A 23189-nucleotide genomic window follows, 5' to 3' on the forward strand; every position below is an offset into this window, starting at 1 on the left:
CCGTTATCCGCCACTATAGTCTTTGCCTCGAACATTACCCGCTTCCCCACTAATATAGCCACCCCCCTGTTTTTCGCATCTAGCCCCGAATGGAACACCTGCCCCACCCATCCTTTGCGTAGCCTAACCTGGTCTATCAGTTTCAGGTGCGTTTCCTGTAACATAACCACATCTGCCTTAAGTTTCTTAAGGTGTGCGAGTACCCGTGCCCTCTTTATCGGCCCGTTCAGCCCTCTCACGTTCCACGTGATCAGCCGAGTTGGGGGGCTTCCTACCCCCCCCCCCCCCTTGTCGATTAGCCATCACCTTTTTCCAGCTCCTCACCCGGTTCCCACGCAGCTGTATCTCCCCCAGGTGGTGCCCCCCCGCCCATCCTCTCCCATACCAGCTCCCCCCTCTCCCCAGCAGCAGCAACCCAGTAATTCCCCCCTCCCACCCCCCCCCCCCCCCGCTAGATCCCCCGCTAGCGTAATTACTCCCCCCATGTTGCTCCCAGAAGTCAGCAAACTCTGGCTGACCTCGGCTTCCCCCCGTGACCTCGGCTCGCACCGTGCGACGCCCCCTCCTTCCTGCTTCTCTATTCCCGCCATGATTATCACAGCGCGGGAACCAAGCCCGCACTTCTCCCTTGGCCCCGCCCCCAATGGCCAACGCCCCATCTCCTCCACCTCCCCTCCTCCCCCATCACCACCTGTGGGAGAGAGAAAAGTTACCACATCGCAGGATTAGTACATAAAACCCCTCTTTGCCCCCCACATTCGCCCCACCACTTCGTTCGAACGTTCTTTTTAATAACCCGCTCATTCCAGTTTTTCTTCCACAATAAAAGTCCACGCTTCATCCGCCGTCTCAAAGTAGTGGTGCCTCCCTCGATATGTGACCCACAGTCTTGCCGGTTGCAGCATTCCAAATTTTATCTTCTTTTTATGAAGCACCGCCTTGGCCCGATTAAAGCTCGCCCTCCTTCTCGCCACCTCCGCACTCCAGTCTTGATAAACGCGGATCACCGCGTTCTCCCATTTACTGCTCCGAGTTTTCTTCGCCCATCTAAGGACCATTTCTCTATCCTTAAAACGGAGGAATCTCACCACTATGGCTCTGGGAATTTCTCCTGCTCTCGGTCCTCGCGCCATCACTCGGTATGCTCCCTCCACCTCCAACAGACCCGCCGGGGCCTCCGCTCCCATTAACGAGTGCAGCATCGTGCTCACATATGCCCCGACGTCCGCTCCCTCCACACCTTCAGGAAGACCAAGAATCCTCAGGTTGTTCCTCCTTGCGTTGTTTTCCAGTGCCTCCAACCTTTCCACACATCGTTTCTGATGTGCCTCCTGCATCTCCGTCTTCACCACCAGGCCCTGTATGTCGTCCTCATTCTCGGCTGCCTTTGCCTTCACGACCCGAAGCTCCCGCTCCTGGGTCTTTTGTTCCTCCTTTAGCCCTTCGATCGCCTGTAGTATCGGGGCCAACAGCTCTTTCTTCATTTCCTTTTTGATCTCTTCCACACAGCATTTCAAGAACTCTTGTTGTTCAGGGCCCCATGTTAAACTGCCACCTTCCGACGCCATCTTGGTTTTTGCTTGCCTTCCTTGCCGCTGTTCTAAAGGATCCACTGCAATCTGGCCACTCTCTCCTTTTTCCATCCGTATCCAGGGGGGATTCCCTTCTGGTTTACCGCACAGTGTTTTTAGCCGTCAAAATTGCCGTTGGGGCTCCTATCAAGAGCCCAAAAGTCCGTTTCACAGGGAGCTGCCGAAACGTGCGACTCAGCTGGTCATCGCCGCACCCGGAAGTCCGGCCCACAGCAGAGTTACCAACCTTCTGCTGCCTTTGATCACTGGGGCTTCTCTTGAACCTTCACCACTTAGTCTGCCAGCCACAGCCCTTTATATACAACCCTCTTTCTCCACACCTCTTTCATCTTAACTGGGACCTTCCCCTGTCCCTGAATTGGGATTCTTAGAAAAAAGAATCCATTGAATCCCTACATTGCAGAAGGAAGCCATTCGAATCACTGAGTCTGCACCGACTCTCCGAAGGAGCACTCCACCATGTTGCATTCCCCTGCCCTATCCCCATAACCCCACCTAACCTCGTCTCTGAAAATGGTGCCCTGCTCCAAGTCACACAAATACGATTTTCGTACCATTTTCTTTTTGGGCATGCGCACGTGGCCTATGTCTTTGACCCAAAGAACTTCAGGTGCTGTACTGCCCATGTGCAGTGGACTCCTGGTTCACGTGTGTGCCCAAACCCCCGAGGACTGTGGGGACTTGGCGTTACCGGTGCTGGCTCTCTGCATAGGTAAGTCTGTCTTTTGTAACAATCAAATATTACACTCTGCCACTTAATGCGATATTGAGGCAGATGAGCAAATGCTTGATAAGAGGTAAGTTTTTAACGGTGTCTTAAAAGAGGAAAGCAAAGTGGAGGAGAGGTTTGAGAGAATTCCAGACTTTAGGATTTGGGCAACCAAAGGCCATCAATGGTAGAGTGATTGAAATAGGTGATGCCCAAGAGACCAGAATTAGAGTTCATAAATATCTCAGCAATAAGTAGGACTGGAGGAGGTTAGAGATAGGGAGGGGTGAGACTAATGAGGTATTTGACAAAAAGAATTTAAAAATTTGTATTGTTTAATTGGGAGCCAGTGTAGGTCAGTAAACCCTGTGCATTGATTGGTAAACAGGATTTGATGTAGGTCAGGAGGCGGGCAGTAGAATTTTGGATGGTCTTGAGTTGATGCTGGGGCGAATGTGGAAGTGTATTGGAATAGTGTAAGTCTAGAGGTAACAAAGGCATGGATGAGGGCTTCAACATCAGATAATGTGAGGCAGGGGCAGAGTTGAGCACTGGTATGGAGATGGAAATAGGCTGTCAGAGTGATGTTGGGGAACTGATCGGAAGCTCATCTCGGTCGAATATCACGAAGGCTATTAAAGTCAGCGTTATTTCCAGAAGATTTCAGTTTTTACCACATCAAACCCATCCTATGTTCTAAAATGGAGCATGCTATAAAGAGAAATTATACCATGACTTAAATTATTTTGTACGTGTCACACAAAGAAAAACTAGTAAAATCTTAAGAATTTAAATTTATTAATAAGAAAAAACAACAAAATACATGGTGGTATGACAATTAAAACTTGGAAAGCATTTGTAATGTAATTTTTTTTTTCTTGATACCTCATCCACTACTCAGAAGATAAACAGATGACTTGTTCCCAGCCTACTGCTCTTGAGGCTACTACTAGGAAATGCACAAGATTTATCCTTTAGTCAGATCACTAAATGTTCTCTTGCAATTCACTATGGGTTTGCAGGATAAAAGGAACTTGAAAAGTAGTCATATATATGGGACCTTCTAGTTAGTTGTCAGTTTATGCTCAACAACTGACTAGTTGTGTGCCATAGGGTTTGGACCTCGGGCCTCAACTATTTACAATCTATATTAATGACTTGGATGCAGGGATAGAATGTCCTAACCTGCATTAGGTGGGAAAGCAAATGGATATTGAGTGGGCCAAAAGTTTACAGATGGTATATAATGTGATGTGTGAGGTTATCCATTTTGGTCAGAGGAACAAAAGACAATTTATCTAAATGGAGAGAAACTTCAAAATTCTTCAGTGCAAAGGGATCTGGACGTCCTCGTGAATGAATCGCAGGCAGTTAAGTTAATATGCAGGTGCACCAGATAAAGGAAGGCAAATAGAATTTTGGCATTCATTGCTAATAGAATGGACTAGTAGGGAAGTGCTGTTTCAACTGTGTAGGACATTGGTGAGACTGCATCTGGAGTATTGCGCACAGTTCTGGTCCCCTTGAGGATGGATGTAAATGCATGAGAGGCTGTTCCAGAGAAGGTTCACTGGATTGATTCCAGGGATGAAGAGAGACTAAGCAGTTTAGGCCTCTGCTTGTTGGAGTTTAGAAGCATGAGAGGAGTTCTAATTGAGGTATTTAAGCTGCTATTGGGGATCGACAAGATAGACATGGAGCCGATGCCTCCCCTTGTCGAACATTCTCGAATGAGAGGCCATAATTTTAGGCTAAGTCGTGGCAGATTTAAAACAGAAATGAGGAGGAATCACGTCACTCGAAGTGTCGTGAATCTGTGGAATTCTCTACCCCAGAGTACAATGGATGCCGGAACACTAAAACAAATTCAAGGAGGAGATGGATAGATTTTTAATTAGTAGCGGGATACAGTATTATGATGAGTGGGCAGGAAGGTGAAGATGAGGCTGGGGTGAGATCAGCTATGATCGTATTGAATGGCAGAGTGGACGGGAGGGGCTGAATTGCCTACTCCTAGTTCTTATGTAACAGTGCTCCAGTGGCTATAGTAGAAATTTTGAACATCCTTTTTAGGAAGGTTCTGGGAAATGAAGCATAGTATTGGAGAACTCTGAGTTTTCTATTAGTTTATATAGTAGCTACTGCTGTAATAAAAACATATGATTCTAGAATTTAAAAGCTTTAATTCCTGTATTGAAAGGGAAGGTTATTGAAAGGGATGGTGAGCTAAGACATGAAGGTGCGTGTGTGGGTATGTATCTAATTGCATGTAGTTTTCACTGTTATGACGTTGTACTTGGAAGTGCTGCACTTCATATTCATGCAATAGGTTCTTAGACTTTGATAAACATTCTGTCTTACAGCGAAGGCAAGGTGAGAGTCTAACTTTGAAAGAAGTTGGAAATGGGCAATTTAAAAAAGGAGGTAGGTTTTGTTCACAGCATGTTTTAGTCCAAGTGTATTGAAATTAGCCAAATAGTCATTTAACTAAACATGATCGTGATTCAGAGTAGTTTTGAAATAGTTCTGTCAATTAATTGTTTATTCATTTGTTCATGTTGGTAGTTATTAATATTGAGACTAAAAATGTTAATACTGAGAATAAAACACTATATATTTCATAATTTCCTGATTTTTGTTTTAATAACCTTTTATTGTCGCAAGTAGGCTTACATGAACACTGCAATGAAATTACTGTGGAACGCCCCTAGTCGCCACATTCTGGCGCCTGTTCGGGTACACAGAGGGAGAATTCAGAATGTCCAAATTACATAACCGCACGTCTTTCGGGACTTGTGGGAGGAAACCAGAGCACCCAGGGGAAACCCACGCAGACACAGGGAGAACGTGCAGACTCCGCACAGACAGTGACCAAGCCGGGAATCAAACCTGGACCCTGGCGCTGTGAATCAACAGTGCTAACCACTGTGCTACCGTGTCACCCTGATTGTGGTTCAGATAGGATGCCCTGTTTCTTGCCACTTACGAGCCCAACCCTGAATGTTGTGCCGATCTTGAGACAAATGAACATCGACTGCTTCATTATCTGAGTCACAAATGGTGCTCAATGGTGCAGTCATCTGCGAGCATCCTTACTTCTGACCTTAGGATGGAGTGAAGGCATTGATAAAGTGGCAAGTAACATTGCCTGGCACTTGTGTGGTGCATAGCAATTTCCTATTGAGATTCAACAGCATTACCATAATTGAAACCCTCACAATTGACCAGAAATGTAACTGGACTAGCCATATAAATACGGTGACTAGAAGAACATGTCAGAGGCTGGGAAGTCTGTGACAAGTAACTTAGCACCGTACTGCCGAACAGCACATTCCAAACTAATCCCCTATAAGAGCAAGGACATCAGATGTTTAGCAACACCACCTCCTGCAAATGTCTCTCCAAGTTGCATATCATCCTGACTTGGAAATATATTGCTGCTCCTTCACTAATACTGTATAAAAATCCTTGCGCTCATTCCCGAAGATTACTGTGGGTGTAGCGGCACCACATGAACTATAGCAATTCAACAAGGATGGCACAGTGGTTAGCACTGCTGCCTCACAGCACTCCTGACCCTGGTTCAATTCCGGCCTTGGGTGACTGTGAGGAGTTCGCACTTTCTTCCTGTGTCTGTGTGGGTTTCTTCCGGGTGCTCCGGTTTTCTCCCACAGTCCAAAGATGTGTGGGTTCGGTGGATTGGCCATGCTAAATTGTCCCTTGGTGTCCAAGTTAGGGGGGGTTACGGGAATAGGGTGGGGGTGGGCCTAGGTAGGGTGCTTTTTTAGGCGCAGACTTGAGGTGCCGAATGGCCTCCTTCTGCAATGTAGCAGTTCTATGGTTCTAAGTGGCTCACTGCCTCTGCTGCATCAAGTGCAGTTAGGGATGGGCATTAATTGCTGGCCTTGCCAATGACCCGCACATCTCCTGAATTAATAGTACTAACAAAATCCTTGTCGTTGGCGAAGCCATTCTTAAAGTTTGTCAGTCATATCCTCTGCAACTTTATTCAGCCCTGTGCTCAGCTCTTTCTGACCTCTAGATTCCCCCCACCCTGCATTCTACCTGTTGACCTTTCAATTGTTTGATTCTGACACTCTGGAAAGCTCACTTCATAATCCTCTGCTTTCTCATGTGACTCTTTCAAAGCTTCCTAAAATCACCCCTTTCAATCACCATCCAAAATTCTACTCCCTCCACTTCAGTTCCGATTATTTCTTGACCTCTGTAAAGGGATTTGTAAAGTTTTATTTTCCACGCATCCTAATACAAATGTATTGCTATTACAGAGCTTAACTTCCTGAATTTAACTCCCAGTTGGCTAAAACAGTTCTCCTACACATCCACGAGTATGTTAAGTAGGCACAATGTTGTCATTTGACGTCGTAGCCTGTAGCTCCCAAATTTTTAGCTTAAAACATGGTTAACAATTCAGACAGTAGGAATATTGAAGTTGCGCTCATTAAACAATGCAAATTAAAGTGCTTTGAAAATTATTTTTTGTTGGTGAATATGCCCCTATAAGGGGAAGCAATTTTTTTTATTTTTTGTGGAAATAACATCTTGTTGCCACATCCAGTGTTACAGGCCAACAAAAGAAAACTTGATGCAAGTTGGATCCATTCTACAAAGCCAACTTTTCCTTATATTCTCTTCATTTAATATTTTACATATTTACTGAAAAACAACCATAAGCTACCTATGCTATCTCTTTCTTGTAGAGTATACAGAGGCTGAAAACTCCTACACAGAGGCTCTTGGTGTTTGTCCAGCTTATTACCAGAAGGACAGGTCTATCCTTTATTCCAATCGGGCTGCTGCTAGAATGAAACTGGTAAGCACTTCTAATTGGTCATGTCTAAATAGTGTTCTGCAGGTTAAATTTGTAGACATGCAGGTGAACACAGGTGATCTGTTATTAAGGAAGGACTGATATTTGTAGCAAATTGACTTGTTAAGCAGCTTTCTTGTTTTTTTTTTTTTGATATGCCACCAAGAACAATGATGCAGGGGAACTTTTGACATGTAGTGTTTAAAAATTGAATTTGTGGGCTGTGAGAGGCCAAGCGTGTGATTACTATCATTTGCATAGAAACCTGTTGACACAGATTTCCTCAACATTTACTTGCCCTTCCCTGACAGGCACCTGATTATGGACCTGGTCATTTGCTTAATCCTGTATTGAAATTCCATTTTTAGTAAATCCATGAATGGCAGTTATTGATGTCTGTTCCATAAATATAACAAAATTAACAATCTTCTGGCACAATGGCACAGCGATTCGCTCTGCTGTCTGACAGCGCCAAGGATCCGGATTACGATTCCAGCCTTGGGTGACTGTGTGGAGACTGCATGTTCTCCCTGTGTCTGTGGATTTCAGCTGGGTGCTCTGGCTTCCTCCACAATCATAAGATGTGCAGGTTAGGTGGATTGGCCATGCTAAATTGAAATGAAATGAAAATCGCTTATTGTCACAAGGAGGCTTCAATGAAGTTACTGTGAAAAGCCCCTAGTCGCCACATTCTGGTGTCTGTTCGGGGAGGCTGGTAACGGGAAATTGAACCCGCGCTGCTGGCCTTGTTCTGCTTTACAAGCCAGCTGTTTAGCCCACTGCTAAACCGGCCCCTAGTTTACTAATTGCAGGTTAGGTGGATTAGCAATGATCAATGCACAGGGATAGGGTAGGGAGTGGATCTAGGTTGGATGCTCTTTCAGAGTGTCGGTGCAGACTAGATGGGCTAAATGGCATCCTTCACTAGTGATTCTGTGGATTTCCCCCAAGAATTTGGATGGAATTTGTGTGTGAACACGAGGATGAAAGATCTACTGTTTGATGGTGTCCAGATTTTGTGTGAACTAGATAATAATATACCAGTGCCTCCAAACAGTGACTTGTTCAAAAATGTTTATAAGATCAATAGTCTTTTCTGGTTCTGTTTCATTTTGCAAATATTCTGGCACAAATGCTTCAGCTGTTTCACTGTTCTCAAAATGAAAACATAAGAGTGGATTATGAGATAAAATAATTTTACTTACCAACACTGACCTACGGTGAAATCGTTAGTTACTGCAGTGCCTTTCAATCTGCAAAACGGACTTTCTCCCCAAAGTTCAGAAAAAGTTAATGTTAATGAGGTACTGGAAAATTACTAAGGGAAAAATAAGAATTGTGGCAACATTTGATGTGCAAATTGGATTTTCTTCCGAGAAGTGAACTCATTATTCTGGTGTATGGGAAATTTAAAGTAGTTATAATGTTTAACCTATCTAACTTCTTATTGGATCATGGTTTTCATTGGCATCAACTATATTCCAGCATTTTATGCACGTGGCTGCTAGGTGTGAGCCTGTCCTTTACTTGGGGAAATGCGTAATGTTTACGCATTTTGAAAATCTGTCTATGATGCTACTACATGGAGCACACATGAAAATGGAATGCTTAATTTTTTTGTACATGTAATATTAAAATGTTGGTGTTTATGTGGATTGGTCATTTATTTGAGAAATTGGCACAGACCTGCTAGAATATAACATGTGAATATTTTGTATACAACTGGTTGATTTTACTATTCAGGAAAGATCAGCTTTAGATATGAGGTAATAGTGGATTTAAAAAATAAGTTCCTTGCAATGCTTTCTTCTCTTTCTACATTAAAGTAAATATGTTAGCTAATGAAAGACAACCATAATCTAATTGCAGGGTAATACAATACAGCAAATGGCGGACTGGTTATTCTGATAACCAGCTGAACTCGGTCCTGTAATCTCCAATTTGAAGTTTTGATTATTTTTGTGTACTCTATAGTTTCGATAGATTTGGTAGAAAGAAAGAAAGTATGTGGAAATCTTTTTAAAATTTACAGAAAGTTTCTTTTAAAGCATTGTTTAAGTAAACCAATATTCTCAGATTTTTACTCCTGGTATTCTTTCTATTTCAGGATAATAAGGAAGAAGCCATATCTGATTGTACCAAAGGTAAACTTTACGCTCAAGTTGTTTCCTCACATCACAAATTGTTACAAAGAGATTAGCATCTTAGATTTTGGAGCCTTCTGAAAATGTACAGCTTTCAGGTTTCATTTTTATACTAATTTCCCTGAAACGGAATATGGTGAATTGTAATTTATACAATTTTGAGGCATATTCTTTTTTCAAATTATAGCAATTGAGTTAAATCCCAATTATATCCGTGCTATACTGAGAAGGGCAGAGCTGTATGAGAAATCTGAAAAACTTGATGAAGCCCTACAAGACTACAAAACTATTCTCGAAAAAGATCCATCAGTAGGACAAGCCAGGGACGCCTGTATGGTAAGTATGATATAAATGAAATAATCAGTTGCAATCAATAATCAGACCTTTCATTGTATCATAGAATAACCAAGCAAATATTGATTTTTTGTTTGGCAATTTACAGTTGTCTCACACAGTGACTATTGGATTTGACACCTAGAAATATTGTATTTTTAACTGTAGAACACTTCCTTTACCAAGAAACAGAGCAAACAATTTGCTATTATGCTCCTCCGGAGTGTGGGGAAATGCATGGGATCGAGAAGCTCCTTGTGTTTGTATAATAGTTTGATGAAAATTAGGAAACCATAAGACGTAGAATTAGACCACTCAGCCCATCGAGTCTACTCTGCCATTTAATGAGGTCATGGCTGATTTGATATGATCCTCAACTCCACTCACCTGCCTTATCCCCATAACCCTCAATTCCCTTACTGATTAAAAATCTGTCTAACTACGCCTTGAACATAACTTAACGACCCAGCCTCTACAGCTCTCTGCGGTAAAGAAGTCCACAAATTCACTGCCATCAGAGAGAACTGTCTTAAATAGGTGACCCTTTACTCTTTGATTATGCGCTGTGCTCCTAGGCTCTCTCACAAGAGGAAGCATCCTCTCAGCATCTATCCTGTCTTGCAGTTTGGAGGAATACAGTTGTGAATCTGTTTCCTTTCGTTGCAATGCACAGTATAGCACCATTGCTTCAGGCCACCCTTGAATTTTTTTTATTCTACATAAAGGATCCAAAGATTGGTAATTCGTTTCACATGCATTGGTACTCAAGTCTGAGCACTTGGATCTTGAGAGAAAATGCTTCGATTTAATGTAAGGAATTAAGCTCCGAAGTTTCAAATTTCTGTAAAAATGACTGCACTGTACATGTTCTTGCCATTCTACATTTGTCTGACGTGTTTCAGGCATCAGAAATGCATTTTGTCCTGGACCTGGAACTAGAATCTTCTAATAAGATTTTAAAAAGGTTGGAATATTTTTGGACTGGTTTTAAATGATGCCCTATTCAGTGATTGTTGATTTCAAGATTTTTGTTGAATCCTTATTCTGTAATCAGCATGGTAATTATGATTGGGAGTTTATAAATTTAAGCTTCAGTAATTCCATCTTGGTTCTTGCTTGAAGGAAGATTTTTGCATAAATTTTCTGTAATTTTGTTTAGTTTAATTCCTTGCCACAATAAGCTTTTTATTTGACGCTAAATGTAAGAACTAGGAACAGGAGTAGGCCATCTGGCCCCTCGAGCCTGCTCCGCCATTCAATGAGATCATGGCTGATCTTTGTGGACTCGGCTCCACTCTCCGGCCCGTACACCATATCCCCGAATCCCTTTATTCTTTAGAAAGGTATCTATCTTTTTCTTAAAAACGTTTAAAGAAGAAGCCTCAACTGCTTCACTGGGCAAGGAATTCCAGAGATTCACACCCCTTTGGGTGAAGAAGTTCCTCCTAAACTCGGTCCTAAATCTACTTCCCCTTATTTTGAGGCTTTGCCCCCTAGTTCTGCTTTCCCCGACCAGTGGAAACAACCTGCCCGCATCTATCCTATCTATTCCCTTCATAATATTATATGTTTCAATAAGATCCCCCCCGCATCCTTCTAAACTCCAATGAGTACAGTCCCAGTCCACTCAACCTCTCGTCATAATCTAATCCCCTCAACTCTGGGATCAACCTAGTGAATCTCCTCTGCACTCCCTCCAGTGCCAATATGTCCTTGCTCAGGTAAGGAGACCAAAACTGAACACAATACTCCAGATGTGGCCTCACCAACACCTTATACAATTGCAGCATAACCACCCTAGTCTTGAACTCCATCCCTCTAGCAATGAAAGACAAAACTCGATTAGCCGCCTTAATCACCTGTTGCACCTGCACACCAACTTTTTGCGACTCGTGCACCAGCACACCCAGGTCCCTCTGGACAGCAGCATGTTTTAACATCTTACCGTTTAAATAATAATCCATTCTGCTGTTATTCCTCCCAAAATGGATAGCCTCACACTTGGCAACATTGAATTCCATCTGCCAGACCCTAGCCCATTCACCTAACCTATCCAAATCCTTCTGCAGACTTCCGGTATCCTCTGCACTTTTTGCTTTACCACTCATCTTAGTGTCGTCTGCAAACTTTGCCACATTGCACTTGGTCCCCAACTCCAAATCATCTATGTAAATTGTGACCAACTGCGGGCCCAACACTGATCCTTGAGGGACCCCACTAGTTACAGGTTGCCAACCAGAGAAACACCCATTTATCCCCACTCTCTGCTTTCTGTTAGTTAACCAATCCTCTGCCCATGCTACCACTTTACCCTCAATGCCATGCATCTTTAGTTTATGCAGCAAACTTTTGTCTGGCACCTTGTCAAAAGCTTTCTGGAAATCCAGATATACCACATCCATTGGCTCCCCGTTACCTACTGCACTGGTAACGTCCTCAAAAAATTCTACCAAATTAGTCAGACACGACCTACCCTTTATGAACCCATGCTGCGTCTGCCCAATTGGACAATTTCCCTCCAGGTGCCCCGCCATTTCCTCCTTAATGATAGATTCCAGCATTTTCCCTACAACCGAAGTTAAGCTTACCGGCCTATAATTACCCGCTTTCTGCCGACCTCCTTTTTTAAACAGTGGTGTCACGTTTGCTACTTTTCAATCCTCTGGGACCACCCCAGAGTCTAGTGAATTTTGATAAATTATCACTCATCACTATAATTTCTCCATTAATTTGATCCAGATATACAGCACCTTTCGTAACTTGCCATTATATAGATATTCTCACTTCAACCCCGAAATGTATTCTCATCCTTCCAAAGATCTTTTGCACCTATTATTTATGTGGATGCGGGGTTACCAAAAACAACCAAGGAGCCCTGCCAGGCAGGACCTGACTATCATTTTGTGCCTGGTAGATGGTCAAATTGACAACCTGCTAAAATGGGAGAGGGAACCAACAGAAGAAGGCTGAAACTGGGTAGAGTACTTAGGAGGGCAGTCGAAGGAGGAACACCAGCAGTCATGGCTGGGAAAGGATAAAGTCAGTGGCTGCAGATTGAGGGTTGTGTGGGGAGAAAGGTCATAGAAATGAGCTATGGAGTGGAAAATGAGGCCAGAATGGCACAGGGAGACCAAAAGCTCTTGACTGACCAGGGGAAGCAATATCCCTGGCCCACAAGGCGGACTAAATATTTGTCCTGTGGAATCAGCAGCACCTGCCTCCCTTTCACAGCTGGGCTTTGTGGCTTCTAAAAAACATGCATAGCTGCAGAGAGTTTTAAATCTGGTTTCTAATTGCCCTGTGGTGGTTCAATTTAATTTTGTAAACTAGATTATGCTTCTCTGCAGTGGACTTTGTGACACCGCACTATCAGCCAGCATAAAAGCGGAATGTGTATGGCAGAATGGATTGTTACATTTGGCGGTTTAACCCAACTGTTATTTAAGGGTTAATATCAAGGCTTTATATCTGTAGGTTATCGAGAGATATACATGTACCACCAAATTTTTAAAAATTAATTTAAGATATGTGGGTGTCGCTGATTAGGCCAGCATTTAATGCCCATCCCTAGTTGCACTTCAGAAGGTGGTGGTGAGTTGCCTTCTTGAACCGCTGCAGTCCTTGAGGTGTAGGTACACCCACTGGGCTATTAGGGAGGAAGTTCCAGGATGTTGCCCCAGCGACAGTGAAGGAGCGGCGATAAGTCAGGGTGGTGAGTGACTTGGAAGGGAACCTCCAGATGGTGGGGTTCCCTGGTGTCTGCTGCCCATGACCTTCTAGATGATATAGGTTGTGGGTTTGGAAGGTGCTGTCCAAGGAACCTTGGTGAGTTACTACAGTACATCTTGTAGGTCCACGTGGCTGCCACTGTTCGTCGGTGGTGGAGGGTTTGAGTGTTTGTGGAAGGGGGAGCAATCAAGTGGGCTAATTTGTCTTAAATGGTGTTGAGCTTCTTGAGTGTTGTTGGAGCTGCACTCATCCAGGCAAGTGGAGAGTATTACATTACACTCCTGACTTGTGCCCTGTAGATGGTGGACAGGCTTTGGGGGGGTCAGGAGGTGAGTTACTCGCCATAGGATTCCTAGCCTTTGACCTAACCTGGTAGCCACCATATTAATATGGATAGTTCAGTTTCTGATGAATGTTAACCCCCAAGATGTTGATTGTGGAGGATCCAGCGGTGGTAATGCCATTTAATATCATGGGGGTGGTTAGATCCTCTCTTGTAGGAGATGGTCATTTTGTGGCACGAATGTAACTTGCCACTTGTCAGCCCAAGCCTGGATATTGTCCAGATCTTGCTGCATTTGGACATGGACTACTTCATTATCTGAGGTGTTGTGAATGGTGCTGAACATAGTGCAGTCCACAAACATCCCCACTTCTGACCTTATGATGGAAAGGAGGTCATTGTTGAAGCAGCTGAAGATGGGTGTGCCTAAGATACTACCCTGAGGAACACCTGCAGTGATGTCCTGGAGCGGAGATAATTGACCTCCAACCACCACAACCATCTTCCTTTGTGCCAGGTATGACTTCAACCAGTGGAGAGTTTTCCCCCTGATTCCCATTGACTCCAACTTAGCTAGGGCTCTTTGATGCCATACTTGGTCAAATGCTGCCTTGATGTCAAGTGCAGTCACTCTCACCTCACCTCTGGCATTCAGTTCATTTGTTCTTGTTTGAACCAAGGCTGTAATGAGATCAGGAGCTGAGTGAGCCTTGCAGAACCCAAACTGAGCTTCCGTGAGCAGGTTATTGCTGAGTCAGTGCTGCTTGATAGCACTGTTAATGACCCCTTCCATCACTTTGCTGATGATGGAGGTTAGACTGATAGGGTGGTGACTGATAGGGCAGTAATTGGCTTGGTTGGATTTGTCCTGTTTATTTTGTACAGGACACACTGGGCAATTTTCCACGAGTCGGTGCCAGTGTTGTAACTGTACTGGAACAGCTTGGCATGGGGTGCGGCAGCAAGTTCTGGAGCACAAGTCTTCAATACTATTGTCAGAATATTGTCAGGGCCCATAGCCTTTGCAGTATCCAGTGCCTTCAGCCGTTTCTTGATATCACGTGGAGTGAATTGTGGTGGGTGAAGACTGACATCTGTGATGCTGGGGACCTCTAGAGGAAACCCAAGATGGATTATCCACTCAGCACTTCTAGCTGAAGATTGTTGCGAAAGTCTTTTGCACATATGTGCTGGGCTCCTCCATCATTGAGGATGGGGATATTTGTGGAGCCTGCTGCTCCAGTGAGTTGTTTAATTGTCCATCACCATTCATGACTGGATGTGGCAGGACTGCAGAGCTTGGATTGGATGCGTTCGTTGTGGAATTGCTTATCTCTCTATTACTTGCTGCTTATACAATTAGGCACACAAATAGTCCTGAGTTGTAGCTTCATCAGGTTGACACCCCATTTTTTGGAATGCCTGATGTTGCTCCTGGCATGCTTTCCTGCACTCTTCATTGAACCAGGGTTGACCCCATGGCTTGGTGGTAATGGTAGAGTGTGGGATATGTCTGGCCATGAGGTTGCCGATTGTGGTTGAATACAATTCTGCTGCTGCTAATGGTGCACAGCGCCTCATAGGTGCCCAGTTTTGTGTTGCTAGATCTGTTCAAAGTCTATCCTATTTAGCATGGTGGTAATACCACACAACACGATGGGGCGTGTCCTCAATGTGAAGACGGGACTTTGTCTCCACAAAGACTGTGCGATGGTCACTTCTGCAGATACTGTCAAGGATAGATGCATCTCCAGCAGGCAGATTGGTGAGGATGAGGTCAAGTATGTTTTTCCCTCTTATTGGTTCCCTCACCAACTGCTGTAGTCCCAGTCTAACAGCTATGTCCTTTAGGACCCCACCAGTTTGGTTTGTGGTGGTACTGCTGAGCCACTCTTGGTGATGGACGTTGAAGTCCCCTACTAATACTGTCTAGAGTTACTTCTAGAGGATGAAGAACTCTTAAAAGTACTGATTAAACTGAACTGAGACATGCATTGAGGATGATGACAGTAAAGCTGATTTGAATGCCATGGTGGTTTAATTTTCAGTTGTATTTTTTTAAATAAAGAAAACTACTTTGGTGTATTTGAAATAGTGTCTGCATTTGGAGTGAACCCAAACATGGGGCGTCATTCTCCGACCCCCCGCCGGGTCGGAGAATGGCCGTTGGCCGCCGTGAATCCCGCCCCCGCCGAAGTCTCCGCTCCCGGAGATTGGGCGGGGGCGGGAATCCGGCCGCGCCGGTTGGCGGGACCCCCCGCTGGATTCTCCGGCCCGGATGGGCCGAAGTCCCGCCCAGGAATTGCCTGTCCCGCCGGCGTAAATCAAACCTGGTATTTACCGGCGGAACCAGGCGGCGTGGGCGGGCTCCGGGGTCCTGGGGGGGGGCGCAGGGCGATCTGACCCCGGGGGGTGCCCCCACGGTGGCCTGGCCCGCGATCGGGGCCCACCGATCCGCGGGCGGGCCTGTGCCGTGGGGGCACTCTTTCCCTTCCGCCTCCGCCACGGCCTCCACCATGGCGGAGGCGGAAGAGACTCTCCCCACTGCGCATGCGCGGGAAACTGACAGCGGCCGCTGACGCTCCCGCGCATGCGCTGGGAAACTGACAGCGGCCGCTGACGCTCCCGCGCATGCGCCGCATTTCCGCGCCAGCTGGCGGGGCAACAAACGCCATTTCCGCCAGCTGGCGGGGCGGAAATCCCACCGCCGTCGGCCTAGCCCCTCAATGTTGGGGCTAGGCCGCCAAAGATGCGGAGACTTCCGCACCTTTGGGCCGGCGCGATGCCCGTCTGATTGGCGCCGGCTTTGGCGCCAGTCGGCGGGCATCCCACCGTTGGGGGAGAATTTCGCCCATGGTGTGCTGAATATTGTGCTTTTAGTGGAAGCGTTAAAAAGCAAACTAGTTTTAAAATCTAACATGAATATTGGGTTTGTCAAGTTCCCATTCAGAAATGTTTCTGGGCTGAGTGGTTTTCTTTTTTGTTTCAAACTTTTCACTAGAGATTGCGTTCACATGTCACAGTCCTGGTATTTGAGAATGCATTGTTTGTTCTTATTCAACCTGCCATGATATTTTTTTGTTCTCAAATTTCTCTTCATTTATAATTTTTGCCAAATTATATGACCGATGTGGGCAATTTGCTGTTAGGAGAAAATTATAGGTGTGACTGAGTCCTACCTCTTCAGTATCGATTTTTGTATATTTTATTTATGATCAAGTAAGACGTGGTAGAGTTAATGGGGATGCTGGCTGAGCGAATGGATCACCCTTGGGACCAGCAACAAATCTGTTTTCATTTTAAATTTACCAGTCTGTTCATTATACTAAAGTAAATGGTAAAATATGCTAAGGCCTCACATACACAGAAGCAAAATATTGCGGCTGCTGGAAATCTGAAATGAAGCAGAAAATGCTGGAAAAGTTCAGGTCTGGCAGCATCTGAGGAGAGAAACAGTCAACATTTCAGGCTGGAAACGAAGTTCAACAAACAGGAATCTCTCCATAGATGCTGCCAGAGCTCCTTGAGCATTTTCTGTTTCCACTTCAGCATTACATGGAGGACTTCACAGAGAAATATGCATGTCTGTAGCAGGAATGAATGTTCTGCATGAAGCATTATGTAAGTGAGGAAAAATGCACCAGCAACGTGAGCACTGAAAATAAATCTATGTCTATCCTATGCAAACCTTGTATAGACTTCCAGAGATGTAGCACAGTGGTTAGCACTGTTGCTTCACAGCGCCAGGGTCCCAGGTTCAATCCTTGGGTTACATCTGTGCGGAGTCTGCCCATGTCTACGTGGGTTTCCTCCGGGTGCTCCAGTTTCCTCCCATAAGTCCCGAAAGGCATGCTGTTAGGTGAATTGGACATTCTGAACTCTCCCTCTGTGTAACCGAACCAGTGCCAGAGTGTGGCGACCAGGGGATTTTCACAGTAACTTCATTGCAGTGTTAATGTAGCCTACTTGTGACAATAATAAAGATTATATTATAAAGATTAGATCATAGAATTTACAGTGCAGAAGGAGGCCATTCGGCCCATCGAGTCTGCACCGGCCCATGGAAAGATCACCCTACCTAACCCCACACCTCCATCCTATCCCAGTAACCCCATCTAACCTTTTGGAGACTTAAGGCCAATTTAGCATGCCCAATCCACCTAACCTGCACATATTTGGACTGTGGAAGGCAACCGGAGCACTCGGAGGAAACCAATGCAGACACAGGGAGAACGTGCAGACTCCGCACAGACAGTGACCCAAGCCGGGAATCGAACCTGGGACCCTGGAGCTGTGACGCAACTGTGCTAACCACTGTGCTACTGTGCTGCCCATTATTATAAGATATTTCCACTGTCATCCTATGCCATAGAAGTGTTATTTGCAATAAAGGGCTCAAATGTTAGAACAACAAAAATTTGCTTCCACAAACAAAGTCCAGCTGTTAGCAACATAATTAGTATATCTGCCCACATTTTCATTTGAAAAGTGCCCTCCAGTTTTTGGTTGTGAAGCTTCGAGTAAGAATGCTCTGACATCTATAGTTAGAAGCTTTGGCCTCTGGGTGGCACTGCGCTTTCACCTCCAATTGCTTTGCGAGAAATATTTCGAATCACAAAATTTGTCCTCCATAATTGAAATTTCAAATGTCCAAAACAAGGATTTAACAAGATAAAATTACGTAGTTTACAACTTGATTTAATTTATTATTGTCTTGTGATTCCTTCAGTTTAAGTTTTTTTTTAAGACTGTCAGCAGTTGCCGTCATTACTTTGTGAACCTGCCAGCAACTTCTGATGTTTGCATTTGCAAATCCAGAGGTTGCGATGAGTGATTCTCTGCTCCTCCACAGTGCATGCTGATGAAGTCCCCACAGATGTCAATCCTTGAACTAATGAGAACTGCACCTTTTACACTGCGTAACACTGTTAAAACTCTGATAAAGTTATGCTTTGTCAATAAGGTCTATCTGGATTTTTGACAATGTGCTAACCTGAATCACCACTTTACCCTGGAAACTAATTTTAAATTTGTATGTTATGACAACTCTTTTCCATTAAAAAAGAAATTTCACAGTTTAAATATAATTGTATTTTAAATTTGTTGAATATTTATGTTAGTGTGTATTTATTTCTATGTGTAAATTTATATAAAAAGCAAATGGTAATCAGTGTATTTTGCTTCCTGATTTGTTGGCTGAGAGAAATTTTCACTGTGACTGACGGATTACCCTGCTTTATAATATCACTGCTAGATGCTTAGATATTCCCCCTGCCATGACACCGAATTCCGATTAATGTTGGGAAAGGAAGCGTTGAGCGCTGGTGCTGCACTGCTGATGGCAAAATCCAGGCCAATAATTTTGCCTAGAGCTAAGACGTTGTAAAATGGATTTAGATTACGCAGTCTGATCACATGAAAGCAGTTTTCCAAGATGCATCAGACCATGCATTGTTTTAGAATTTACTTCTAATGTCTAGCGGTCCCTGCTAAGTTTTTCAAAGTGATTTGAAGAAAAGCTTGAGAACAAATTTTGACAGTTTTATTCTGAGAACTTTTTTTTAGTTTTAAGTCTTTGAGAATTAAATTACACATTCCTCACCTGTTATAACTGGTGCATTCTATATTCATGTATCCTCATGGTAATCTTGAATTTTTCAAAAAGGTTGAATTTTGAGACCAATTGATCATCTCTGCTGTTTTATTGACAATTAAAAAAGGTAAATACTCAAAATTGCTTATACATGATAGTGAAAAGGTACCGTATCTTTCCTCATTCTAATTTTATTTTTTAGAATAAACATTACATTTCAAAAGCAGCTAAAGCCTCTTGGAGAAAATAAATAAAAGGGAGAATAACAAGTAGTGGATGCAAGATATGGTAAGGGGACTTCTGCCCCTTCCAACTTCAAGGAAAATGTCCAATGTGCCGAGCAGATAGTCCTTTATTAAGCCCAATAAACTGCAGTTACCAGGTTTGTAACTTTAAAACACAAGTAACCTTCTGTTATGTACAGTATTATAATTAAAAGGACAGAAAATATAACTGACAATCTACTACCACTTCCCCAACCCCCTGTTTCTAACTCACCCATCTTAAATATGTCATACACAGACAACAAAAGAAGGGAAAAAATATATAAATAAACGGATAAGGATTCTTGAAGCACTGGGATGGCTTTCAGTTAATGTATTTCTGAAGTTCAGGTTTTGGTTTTGATGGTACTTCCTCCTAGGATTGAGATAGTTTTCTCTGGCAAGGTTGTCTGTTTTCTCTGCAGACTCAGCATCATTTTAGGTTCACGACAAAGGGTATGCCAGGTATTCACTACTTTCCGAGCAGTAGAGCTGTTCTTTCACTTCAGAAAGCTGGAGAGAGAGGGCGGTCCTTTCAGTTCCAAGGTCTAAACACATCTGCCCAGTTCTCTTAAAGCATCACGCAAGAACCCATCGCTTCCCAGTTAGCCAGTTGAACTGAGTCTCTCCAAAACTGGTTCCTAAGACCTGCTCGGTGCCAAGTATCTGGCGCCTCCCTTCCAAAATACAAAACCTGGGAACACTTGTGTCCGGCAAGCAGGCTGCTTCAACTTTGAATCTTCTGTTTAAAGGCACATCCCCAGGGAAGGAAACAGAGGTCGTTGTAGCTTTGGATGCCAAGAAAGCGTTTGACCAGGTAGAATGGGGGTACTTGATGGCAGTTCTAGAGCGGTTTGGAATTGGACCCAGATTTGTGGACTGCGTAAAGCTATTATACAAGGAACCGAGGGCCAGTGTCCGCACAAATAACATCAGCTCAGAATACTGTCCTCTCCACCGTGGGACTAGGCAGGGATGTCCTATGTCCCCCCTGCTGTTTGCACTCGTGGTGGAGCCATTGGCCATCACATTAAGAAGTTTGGGAGTATGGAAAGGGATAGTGCGGGGGGGGGGGAATAGAGCATAGGGTGTCCTTATATGCCGATGACTTGTTATTAAACATGTCGGAACCAAGTGTGTCAATAGGGGGAATACTGGAGCTGCTTCGGGTGTTTGGGTCTTTCTCAGGGTACAACTTAAATCTAGACAAGTGAATATTTTGTGGTGTCTCTGCCAGGGGTGAGGGCAGGGATGGGGGGGTTGCCATTCCGTAAGGCAGGGACTCGCTTTAGATACCTGCGGGTGCAGGTTGCTCGAGATTGGAGGGGGCTCTGTAGGTACAACATTTCTAGCATGGTGGGGAGAGTGAAAGCTGATCTGGCAAGGTGGGATGGTCTCCCTCTGTCACTGGCAGGTCGGGTACAGGCGGTTAAAATGAATGTGTTGCCATGATTTCTGTTTATTTTTCAATGCCTGCCGATTTTCCTGCCAAAGGCTTTTTTAAGAGAGATTGAAGGGATGATAACCTCGTCCATATGGGGAGGGAAGGTGGACAGAATTAAAAAGGTGCTACCACAGAGAAGAAGGCAGGCAGGTGGTTTGGGTCTTCCGAACCTGATGTATTATTACTGGGCGGCGAATGTGGAGACTGTACGGAGCTGGGTCAGAGGGGTTGACTCCCAATGGGTCAGAATGGAGGAGAGTTTGGGTAGGGGGTCGAAATTGAAGGCACCAGCGACAGCGCCGCTCCCGAAGGCCCCGGGGAGATACTCAGGGAGTCCGGTAGTAATAGCTTCGTTGAGAATTTGGAGGCAGTTTTGACAGCACTTCGGGTTGGGGGCAGAGTCGAGGGAAATGCCGATTCGGGCCATAGATTTGAGCCAGGGAAGTGGGATGGAAATTTTCGAAAATGGGAGGGGAAAGGAATTAGGACACTAAAAGATTTGTTGCTTGGGGGTCGTTTTGCGGGATTGAAGGAGCTGGGAGCGAAGTATGGGCTGGAGCAGGGGGAAATATTTAGATACATGCAGGTTCGGGACTTTGCCAGAAAGGAGATACAGAGCTTCCCAGTAGAGCCAGCTTCCACATTGCTGGAGGAGGTGCTGACGATGGGGGGACTGGAGAAGGGGGGTAGTATCGGCGGTTTACGGGGCTATTTTGGAGGAGGAGAAGGCGCCGCCAGAAAGGATCAAGGCAAAGTGGAAGGAAGATTTGGGAGAGGGTATGGAGGAGGGGTTCTGGTGAGAGGTGCTCCAGAGGGTGAACGAGGTTGCGAGGTTGGGGCTGATACAGCTGAAGGTGGTGTATAGAGCGCACCTTACAAGGGCGAGGATGAGCCGGCTCTTTGAGGGGGTAGAAAATGTATGTGAACGTTGCGGGGGGGGCCCCGGCAAACCACGTTCACATGTTTTGGTCCTGTCCAAAGCTGGAGGATTACTGGAAAGAGGTGTTTAGGGTAATCTCTAAAATGGTGCACGTGAAACTGGACCTGGGCCCTCGGGAGGCCATATTTGGGGTGTCAGACCAGCCGGAGTTGGAAACGGGCGCAGAGGCAGATGTTGTAGCCTTCGCCTCTTGATCGCCCAAAGGCGGATCCTGTTAGGGTGGAGATCAACCTCTCCACCCTGTGGCGGGGGGACCTGCTGGAATTCTTGACGCTTGAAAAGGTCAAATGTGAACTGAGGAGAAGGATGGGGGGGTTCTACAATTCATGGGTGTTATTCATTATGCACTTTCAGGAATTGGATCACATCGAACATTCGGGGGGTTGGGGGGAGAAGGACTGTGTGTGTTAATGGTGACTGTGGGTGATTCCTGATTCCTCTTTGTCATTTGTTTATGTTAACATGCGGGCTAATGTTTGGTGGGAGGGTGGGATCGTTGTTATTGATATGGGGATTGACATTACATTCGTTACAGATTATTGTTTACTGTTGGGTGTAAATTTGGGAGAAAATGTGAAAAAGGAGAATAAAAACATATTTTTTAAAAAGGCACATCCCGATTTCGAGTCCACAGATCAAAATAATAAAAATAAAATAAGACATGGAATCAAAGGAAATAAACAGGAAGGACTCTTGTATACCTTTACTCGTCTCTCTCTATTCCCCCCTGCCCCCGAAGGATGAAAAGTCATTGCAAGGACATTTCTCAGAAGGTATGTGACACAACCACAAAACAAATATCCAATTATCCTTCCTTTCCCACCACTTAAGTTCCCCTAATCTTGCATCTGTTACTTAGCAGCACTTAAGCCCGCGACAATGCATCTGAATTTATATAGTAATTTCCAGGAATATGCACAATTTTTATGTTGAAAGATTGCAACAATAAACTCCAATCACAAATGCAAGCAGGTTATGGTCAGTATAGACTAGGCGTTGCTTATTATTGTGCCAGACATAAACTTCAAACTGCTGAAGGGCTAGTAGTAATGCTAAAGCTTCTTTCTCAATGGTGAAGTACTTTCTTTGGCACAGATTTAGTTCCTTTGAAAAGTATCCCACTGGCCCCTCTATTTCTGACTTGTCATCCTATAGTAACACTGCCCCACCCCAGTTCACTGCCATCCTTGGCTACTTTAAAGGATTTAGAAAATTCAGGGGCGGCCAACACTGGTTATGCTTGCCAATATGGCCCTCAATTTCTCAAAAGCTGTTTGGCATTCTGCAATTGTGCTTGTTTCTGCAATATATTAGTCAAAGGTATTGCA

General features: G+C 44.5%; 1 protein-coding gene across 5 annotated transcripts in view; it reads left to right on the plus strand.

The window, feature by feature from the left end:
* ttc1 (tetratricopeptide repeat domain 1) overlaps positions 1-23189 on the plus strand; it is a 93759-nt gene that overhangs the window by 9373 nt on the left and 61197 nt on the right. For all 5 annotated transcript variants that reach the window (XM_072512067.1, XM_072512069.1, XM_072512066.1 and 2 more), the window contains exons 3-6: positions 4665-4725; positions 7023-7135; positions 9240-9276; positions 9464-9612. In XM_072512067.1, coding sequence (XP_072368168.1) covers positions 4665-4725; positions 7023-7135; positions 9240-9276; positions 9464-9612 — 360 coding nt within the window. The remainder of the gene's footprint in view (positions 1-4664; positions 4726-7022; positions 7136-9239; positions 9277-9463; positions 9613-23189) is intronic.

The sequence above is a fragment of the Scyliorhinus torazame genome, chromosome 7, assembly GCF_047496885.1.
Source record: "Scyliorhinus torazame isolate Kashiwa2021f chromosome 7, sScyTor2.1, whole genome shotgun sequence".
Taxonomy (NCBI): Eukaryota; Metazoa; Chordata; class Chondrichthyes; order Carcharhiniformes; family Scyliorhinidae; genus Scyliorhinus; species Scyliorhinus torazame.